Source organism: Ascaphus truei, chromosome 5, assembly GCF_040206685.1.
Source record: "Ascaphus truei isolate aAscTru1 chromosome 5, aAscTru1.hap1, whole genome shotgun sequence".
Classification (NCBI taxonomy): Eukaryota; Metazoa; Chordata; class Amphibia; order Anura; family Ascaphidae; genus Ascaphus; species Ascaphus truei.
This window is the reverse complement of record NC_134487.1, coordinates 307,154,235-307,164,234: the sequence shown is the minus strand read 5'-3', so window position 1 is coordinate 307,164,234 and position 10,000 is coordinate 307,154,235. Positions and strand designations below refer to the sequence as shown.

Here is a 10,000-nt window from a genome sequence, read left to right as displayed (position 1 = left end):
GATTCCGCCGCCCCAGCACTGGGTTCCTTCCCTGATCTCCGGGTGGTTGTATAAGGGCAAGCTGAGCCGTATCCTGAGGCTCTGCAAGCCGGGCTTCATAGTCACCGATTGCGTCAACCATGTCTGCGACCTCCTGGTTCTCATAGGGCAGTCCATATTCACGGCACTTGTCCTTCAGCTGAGCTCGGGTCCTCATGTTGGATGAGCCTTCAGCCTCGCTCATGGTTCACGGTCGCAGCAGTGAGGTGGTGTTTCAACTTGTGTTAACTGTTGCACTACTGTGTGTTAATATCTTTAGTCCCAGGAACTCGCAATTACTCTCGAGTTCCCACTATATGACAGAGTCCCACAGAACACTGTAATATAGGTTCAGTTCAATCCCACCGCTGCCACCAGTTAATTATAGAGCTTGTCACGGTAGCTTATGACAAGATATAATGAACACCAAATATCTGGGTTGAACTGAACGAGGCTTAGATATAATAAAATATATTTATTCCTTAAAAAGGTGAACACAGCAATATAGTACAATTAACAGACAAGAAGGTAACACTTACTTAGGGTTGGGGGATGGAGAAGTATCAGCTAGAAATTCTCCAGCAATCCGGTGACATTCCAGGTGGAATCAGAAGCACAACTAAAAACTGTAGGGTTGACACAGTTTATATACCTGTGTAACCCTATTCTTAACATTGAATAAAGACTATTGGTGAACAATTATCTGTATCCAATCCCTAACGTGGAGACACAGATTAACCCATGCCCCCCAGCTAATTAGCCCATGTGTACTGGGACTCTATGGGTAGCCCCATAATTAAATCAGGGGCGACAACCAATCTACCAAATGAAGTATCTGCATTGTTTGTAGGTGTAGACATAACACTTACAAACCACTCCAGTTTGATGATTCTCCACCCTCAGGTAACAATTAGATTGGCAGAGTCTTGTTGATTAGTACTTGGTCTGTTGATTAGTACTTAGTGTAAACAATCAGGGCAGTTACCTTTTGATCACAGTGCTTAGGCTCAATCAGCCGGCTGCCCTTCATGACCTATTAGCATAGCAGATGGCGTCTGCATTTTCAGAACAGATCCAAAATACCATACATATACACTTTAATATCTACACATATTAATAAGTTCCATTCTGGTGGGCTCAGTGGGTCGAAATTTGCCAGTTTTGAATGCCTACAGTGACTCCACATATTGGCCAAATATCAACACTCTGCGACCTCCAGAACTGGATACACAGAAATGCACTTTAAAACATCTTTAAAATACAGGATTATAATGAAACATGGGAACAGGGGAACATACATTTTCATGACATGACAAGGTGTAAACCACATTCCTGGACCGCAGTCCAGTTAACCCCTTGCCTCCCTGGTGAGGTCAGGGGGTGGCCATATGTGGTGCAACCCCTTTAATACCGGGCCAACCCCCTCTCCCTCTACAATGACGAAGAAGCAAAGCAAATTTGACCGGGATCGGTCAAATTATGACAAAAACAAGTCTATAGTTGGCAGAGAGTAACCAAAATACAGATCGGCCATACAGGGGCCCCAGGAGCAACTCATTATTTAGATCTACCCCACGGAAATCGATATTAAAAGGAAGAACATCAGAAAATCAAAGTGGGGAATCTGAGCTTTCGGATGTAGAGGCATCTTCTCATGCGGTTTCCTTTATGGACACGGATGACCCATCAGGATATCTGTCCCAGGAGGCTCCAAAGCAGAAGAGAGGGGAAGGCCGTACGTCCTGGGGGTATCACTCCAGGCAAGAATCCTCTATGGGAAATTCAAAATCTTCTCAACAACCTCAAAAAAACTTTGCGTTATTTAAAAAAAAATGCCAAAGTACCCGGAGAGGGAAGAGAAACCGACGGAAGGCGAAAATCATACAAAAGAAAGAAGAACGCATAAACAATATTGATAATGTTTTAATCTATCAGGAATAGAGTTGTCAACAGCAGAGATTTCACTCTTAAACAAGGGTCTTAAATATGCACCAACTATGGACTTCGATCTGTTCAATACAGCAATCGATGTCCATAAGTATGTTCGCAAACTAACATTAAAAAAAATAATAATCGTGGTAATAACACTGATAGTGAACTACCTATGTTGGACAACTCTGTGCCTATTCCTGAGGAAAGTCTAAATTCCCTGTCCTTTCATTCTCCTGACCATCATTCTCCTCCTACGGATTGTCTATAAACTTTCAAGGACCATTGTGCCTTGAGGGATATGGACGATCTTTAGGAGGAACAGGGTGGAATTCTGGATACTCCTACCACTCCAGTATTTGGCGAATGGAGATCCAAACTTAAAAAAAGTTCAATTTTCTACCCCGTATATGCAAAGGGTCCATATATCACCATGTTTGAGAATCTAGTCATTAGGTGACTGTGATAAGGCCTAAGGCCAAATCTAACCCATAGCAGTGGATGCTAATAAAGACTCCTTTTCCATATACTGTACTCTTGCCTGAGGGTGCAGTTACTCAGGGAGAGGATAACAGTGTTCTATCATAGGGACTGCATCCAGCTCTCCTGTAACCTGTGGTAGATGGAGGCGCAGCACAAATAGAAAGAACCATGAAGCCACAACTAAAGCCTGTCCATTTCCCCACAACATCGCAGAACGTCAGCATCTCCTGGACAACAACAGGTACTTGCACCAACAGACACCTGTAGCAAGGACAGATCTCCCAGAGGGGGTGGGGGAGCAGCACTACAATTATATTAATAATAACACTTATGATTTAAGATTCCCTTATAATTATAATGTACAGCACTTGCACTCTCTGGATCTTCTCCTATATATAGATTTGGATCAACGGATCCAAACAAACATCTTTAAAAAAAACAAACTCAAGGAATTCGTTCCTGAGAGCAGACAGTTGCCACCCCAGATCGTTGATTTCAGGGATACCCAAGGATCAGTTCCTCAGATTGAGTTGGAATTGCTCCACGTTAGATGGATTCCTCACTCAATATGAGGATCTGAAGAAACGTTTTCTAGAGAGGGTTACAAATTTGAAGCATTACAGACAGCCTTTGAAGAGGTGCTCCATTTGGATAGGGATTCCTTTCTTGGTTCCAATAGTCTGGGATGATGACGACTAAAGAGAAGAGAAAGATGGGGAAACATCTAGAGAGTTCTGATACACCCTTGTTTATATCACAGTTTAATAAAAAAGAATAACCAGGTTAAATCAATCATACATAAACATTGGGGTTTATTGCACATTGACTCTGGTCTAAGTGATTGTGTAAAATCAGCCCCAAGGTGTGTTTTTCGCAAAGCTAAAACAATAGTGACGTATATTTCACCAAGCGAAATTTCTACCGTTAATCAACAAACTAACACTTTTGTCACCAAGGGTTAATTTCGTTGTGGAGCCTGCAATGTTTGCAGGTACATGAAACCATCCAGCACTTTCTTTTCCCACATTCCACATAAAAAATATAAAATTAACAATTTTATTAACTGCAATTCAACATTCATAATATACTTACATGTGGATATGGGAAAATATATGTTGGTAGGACAACATGCAATTTGAAAACAAGGATACAGGAACATATCAGATTGATCAAGAAAGGGGACTTACCATATCCTGTTTCTAAGCATTTCATTGAATGCAGGAATGGAGGGATTAGAAACTTCACCTTTATGGGGATTGACAAAGTGACATTAAAAGAACGTGGAAGAGATATCATTAAACTTCTAGATCGTAGGGAGGCACAGTGGGTTTTCTTATTGCGAACAAGAGCCCCAGATGGCTTAAATATTGAATGGAATTTGGGCAACTTCTTAAGATGATCCAATGTCCCACAAGAAACATATAACAGGATTTCCTTCTGGGTTTCGTGAATAGAATTTATTAATGCATTTATTAATAAGACTACAGTTGTAAATAATTGTCCAACCTGTATTTGGATTGACCATAGGCCAACTTGTGCTTAATTAACATTAATTAATATTGATTAATAATGGATATATATATATATATGTGTATATATATATGATTTTTCATATATACACTATGATCTACATTTATAGTTTTATATATGGAAAAATATTATTTCTATGGAAGAGACTATCTCAAACTGTGTCTGATTAGGATTTGGACCCTTTGCCTATACGGATGGTTAGTGAGCCAATTGGTTAATTCACAAATTGTTTATGAATATGAAGACTGTCCATTCTGTGCACATATGGGCTGATACAAATTAAACATTTTGAAAGTTAAAAGCCACTTGTGGATTGATCTATAGAAGTGTTATTTGTGCTATTCATGGAGATTACTTCATATTGTAAATGATTGCATATTCCGTTCGAATATCCCGTGAGTAAGGTCATTCCGAGGTTCTGCAACATAGGTCTTGAGGAACGTAAATATAGATGTATCTGGAGGTACATAAATCACTGCAATTAACTTCTATAGTAATGTCAACTATTGATTTCTTAATCTTTGCTCTTCTGCTAAATCTAATTATTGACTTGATCTCAAACAACATATATTATTAATGGTATCTTAACTGTCTAAATTGGGAATTTGTTATTCTAAATATATATACATATTACCTCTAAATTTACATATTTATTTATTTGTTTAATTATTCTTATTTCTGTTCTATTAGTTTACATGTACATATTATGTTGTTTTTCTTTTTGTTCATCTCCAAAATTGGAATATTACTCCTTGCCATACTTATTAATTATTATATCCATTAATTCATTTAATAATTTAAGAATATATTATTAGTTTTGTCTCTATTCCAATTGGTATTTGTAGTTTGTTCTTATCTTTTGTTTTCTGTTATCTCTCTTACCTCTTCCATATCTTCTTGTAATTTATTATATTTATCTAGCCATATTAATTATAGCTAGTAATGTAAGTTGATTTTGTCTTAGGCAGTGGCTGGTAAGTGTTTATACTTTATTATTATGTTGAACGTGATTTATTTTGCCTTATTTACTATCTTGACTCCCTATTATGATATCATGTTTCTAGTCTTGAATATGCCTGTGTCTAGGGGTGGGGTAAGGATTTCTTTATAGAACCTGTCATCATTATGTGGTTTGTCTTGATTGATGTTTGTTATATTTGTGTTCATTTGATAAAGTTTTGTTATTTGAATTTTTTCTGTGTTGGATCTCACATCTAGACACAGAACTTTGCTTTGTATTAAGCTGTCTCCGTGGAAGCAGATGACGTCACGGGGGGCGGGTCCCGCTTGCATATGCGCACTGCAGTTTTGTACCTAACTGAGGGCAGTTCGGGAGTCCCTGAGACAGCCCTCGGTGTATTCATCCTACGCGTATGCGCGGACCGACGTGACGTCATCACTCGAGTGCGGAACGTCGGGGCGCCGTGACGTCACTCTGTTTTTGCGGGAAACAGGGTGCATTTCAAAGTTTGTTGTGCGTGCTACGGGGACTCCTTGATAAAGTGCAAACGCGCACGAAACGAGACTAATAACACCACTGCAGTTAACGCCTAACACCTTGTTGGACTCTTACTGATCCTGCCGTGAGGCCGTCCTGTCACAACACACACACATACACAACATGCAAAAATATATATATATATATATATACATACACACACACACACACACACACACATACACACACACACACACACACACACACAGGTGCGCCGACGAGTATTCTAAAGCTTGCCTTAAACTTGCCTTGGAAAATCTGGGGCTATCACCAACAAGATCCAGGTACATGCTGGGTACATGCTGCAACATTTCAGTGACATTTCTGCAGAGACTAATGGCCCATCGGATTAACACAGCAGGGGGTCCCTGGTAGTCCCATTCAGCAACGTTTTGTGCCGGCATGGACGCTTCGCAAAATGCAGGAGCCAGGGACAAACTCGCCCATGAAATTTCCATCCCTGCTGTACATATGTATATGAATTGAGCGTGTGTCTGTGTATGGTGTGTTTATGGTGAATGTATCCATTGTGCGTGCATCTGTGTTTGCTGTGTGGCCCGTATGATTCTTGGGCTGGCTGGTTGGTTGCACTTGCCCTCTGAGCCAAAACTTGCCAGCCCCTGAACATAGGGAATAGCCCAGCATAGGAAGAGTGAGAAGAAACCAACGATGATGTACAGTACCATGCGTCCTTCCAGAAGAACTCACTAAGGCAATACAATCCATGAAGAATGGGAAGGCTCCCGGGGCGCATGGTGATACAACTGAAATCTTGAAAGAAGCTGGGGAAGAAGTAGCGAAAATCCTTGTAAAAATCTTTACATGCTGCCCCAAGAACAGGAAAATTCCATAACACTGGAGCAACGCCATAGTAATCCTCATCCTCAATAAAGCAGACAAAGAGGACCACAAGAACTACAGACCAACCAATAAGTCTACTTCCAATCACTTACAAGGACTTTATGAAGATACTCGCTAATTAGCTGCTGCAGACCCTGACAATTGCCCTGCCTAGCGAATTAGTGGGATTTCCCAGTGGGTAAGTAATAATAAGTAAGTAATGATAAAAATGTATGGTATGAGTGATATATGATTATCTGTATGTATTGTATGTATGTATATATATATATATATATATATATATATATATATATACATATATATATATATATATATATACATATATATATATATATATATATATATATATATATATATATATATATATACACACACACACACACACACACACACACACACATATAGATACATAAAAGAGGTTCCCCAACTTCAAAGCGTTTCAGAGCATGGATCTGGCTCCAACATAGATGTGTTTATTCTATATGAAGACAAGGTATATGCAGGTGAATCTGTATTCATGCATACAGTGCACTCTGAGCAGAAAAGAAGTGAAAATAAAACTGTTCCTAATTGTGTAGGTTATATATTGAGAATATTTCATTAAAAAAAAGAAGCCAATTACTTACGTTGGAATTGTCCATGATGTGGTAGTATATATTATATTATATCAATAATGTATTCAATGATGTCCCAACTACTTCATGACATACAAAAGCCCTGATAATTGTCACCATGTGTCATTTTTCCATTGCTTTGATATCTCATGAATCAATTTCAAAACAGTGGCATACTGTAACTACATGTTGTAATCACTTAACAAAATGTGACTCACATGTATTACTTTAAATTAATTGCAGTGTAGTGTATATGCTTTTTTAAAAGTCACAATTCAAACAAAGACAATTCTTACTCATTTCCATATACTCTGGTGTCAATCCAGTAAAAGGTTCCAGAGCGTAATCGCGGTCCCACTGCTGAGGTTCTCTAGAATTGTTCACATTGTTCTCCCCCGGCTCGGTCCTTCCATCTTTTAGCCTCCTGTAAAGCTTCTTTAACCTTCTGGAAAATTGAACATGTAAAAAAAACTAATTAGACAGGTGTTTCCATTCCATGTATGTACCTCTGATGATACTAGAATAATTCTTATATTCCCATTTCTTCAGCCTGTATGAGTATTTTCACTTAATAGACTGAAATGTAATAATGGTTTAGTTTAGTTTCACAAAACCCATAAAAATGTAATGACTAATTTTCTGGTCTTCACAGGAAGAGATTTTTTAATGAAGGACAAATGATTTAACAAAACCTTCATTGATGCTGAATAAGTAATACATTTTTGCATCATATAACATGTACAAGCTTATTCACTTTTTTGTGTTTATCATATATTGTATTACCAGAACTGAGGAGGCAAATTGTGACTTTCCTCACTTTGCATCACAAATCTATGTGTACAATAGCAGTGAGACAGCTATAAATGATGCATGATGTCCCGGTGGAAGGCTGTCTGACGCATACTGTGCAATCATGCTTTTCCATTGCATGTAGAAATGGAAAAGGTCAGGCAACATTTCCAAACAATCAATATTTCATCAGCAAACATGAACACACACACATTATATATATATGTAGGGGTATCAGTACCGTGTTAGCCGAGCTTCAATAATCAAAAAATAAATAAATAGATGATACCGTAATGTGGCTAACAAAATGCTGTTTTTAAGTATACCTTTTGATTGCTTCATTCAGTGTAACATCGCCGGAAGAAGAGATCAGAGTATCTCGAAAGCTCGCACAAATAAAAGCATTTCGTTAGCCACAGAACAGTATCATCTATTTATTTTTTTCATTGTAGATATATATATATATATATATATATATATATATATATATATATATATATATATATATATATATATATATATATATATATATATATATATATTACAATATAAGCATATTTCTTCAGTAGATAAAAAAAACCAGACAAATATTTTGGTTGATATAAAAGTCTATACTTTGTTAATATCTATTTTCTTTTAACTAGCTTTATAAATGGCAAAATGCACAAGCACAGTATGTTCATGGCCATCAGAGCTTAAGATCTCATTTTTATGTTGATTAAAATAGCATGTGCCTTTAATTGTCATGTCAAGTGTGTAACCCCCTGCAGTGCCTTTATGCCGTACTTTAAACATCATGGGCCCTTGCACACCCGGGGTTCTTATGATGTATCAGGTGCGTCATAGTCACTTGCTTGTTTTCTAGGGGGTGATTGGGCTGACCATCCCGAGGCAGAAATGGAGCCCTCTCCAGTTTCCACTCTCTGGGCGTCAGTCGCAGTCACGTGAGCCGGTAATTCTGTTCATTATTTGTATCTGCAATCACCATCCGAAAATAAGGAATGGGAAGTTTCAATGCTGGGAATTTGCAACAGTTTACATTCAATTTTGCAAAAGGTTTCTTTCTAACCCATTGTAAAATTGTGATTTATTTCACCCAATATACTGTATTAACATATTTTAAGATTTTTTTTACTACATAATTCTAGTCATTTACATATTCTTCAAATAACACATTTGGAACCTTAAATACAAAAATACCGTACAATAGAGTTAATTTACTGAGATCTCATCTGAGAAGAGCAGCTGCAATCAACATCGGGGAGAAGAAAGATCTGCTCACTGGAGACTGCTCTTTTGCCCATTACTGTGGGTAGTTGCCCCAGGGTGGGTGTTTAGACCTCCCAGGGGGTAGCAGGATGGGTTAGCCCCTTTATTACCACAGCCGCTAAGGTAATTAATTGGGGTTATTTAATGCCTTTTAATTTTGTTCTTGTTTTTAATTTTATTTCTGGGATACCATTGATTGCCAATGTGGATACGTGTATCTGGGCCCCCATAGAGATGGCCTGGTTATCCACAGTGATAATCAAAAGGTTTTATGTGAACAATTTATTTTTAAATGTTATTGGTTTTTTTAAACGTGTATTTTTTTAATGTCTTTTTTACATTTGTTTTTTTAATGCCCCAAACCTCTAAATATTGGGCATTAGTCTAGAGGGGGGGGTGGGTAATGGTGGTGGGGGTAGGGGCAGTTGCCCTGGGGGTGGTTAAGTCTCCCAGGTGGGTTTCGCGAGGGTTAACTCCATCATTACCATAGTGGTAAGCCAGGTTTTTTTTATTACTGGTGCATATGTATTTCTTATGCTTAATACCCCAAATCACTACTAGCCACGTTTGGCTAATAGAGATGTAGGTGGATATGGGAGTGTGGCGTAAGGTGGCTGGGATCAGTGGCCAGTTCTGTACCCCTCTTTACATATATTACATTTTTAGTTTTTGATCAGTTACCTTTTCAATATTAACAAAACAAATCTATTCATTTTCTTTTAATAAGTAAACTACACTGGCGACACACTTTATTCGAGCTCGGCTAGTCCCGCGAATTCGGGTATACCCGGGTGTATTGAGGTTTGTGACTGTTTTCTGCCCGAGTGCATTGAGGTATTTTCCAGGCAGGGATTGAAGCATTTTATTCCCGCTGGCTGCAATACTGCACAGTATATATATATATACTGCATTACAATTCATGAATTTATGCCATCTGGTAGACACGCGAAGCATTGCAGCCTATTAAATCCTAATCATTATCATTTAACAGATCAGCCGCCCGTCAGCC

General features: G+C 38.3%; 1 protein-coding gene across 1 annotated transcript in view; it reads right to left on the bottom strand.

The window, feature by feature from the left end:
* ANO2 (anoctamin 2) overlaps window positions 1-10,000 on the bottom strand; it is a 355,236-nt gene that overhangs the window by 73,164 nt on the left and 272,072 nt on the right. The window contains exon 22 of the mRNA XM_075603059.1: window positions 7,230-7,378. Coding sequence (XP_075459174.1) covers window positions 7,230-7,378 — 149 coding nt within the window. The remainder of the gene's footprint in view (window positions 1-7,229; window positions 7,379-10,000) is intronic.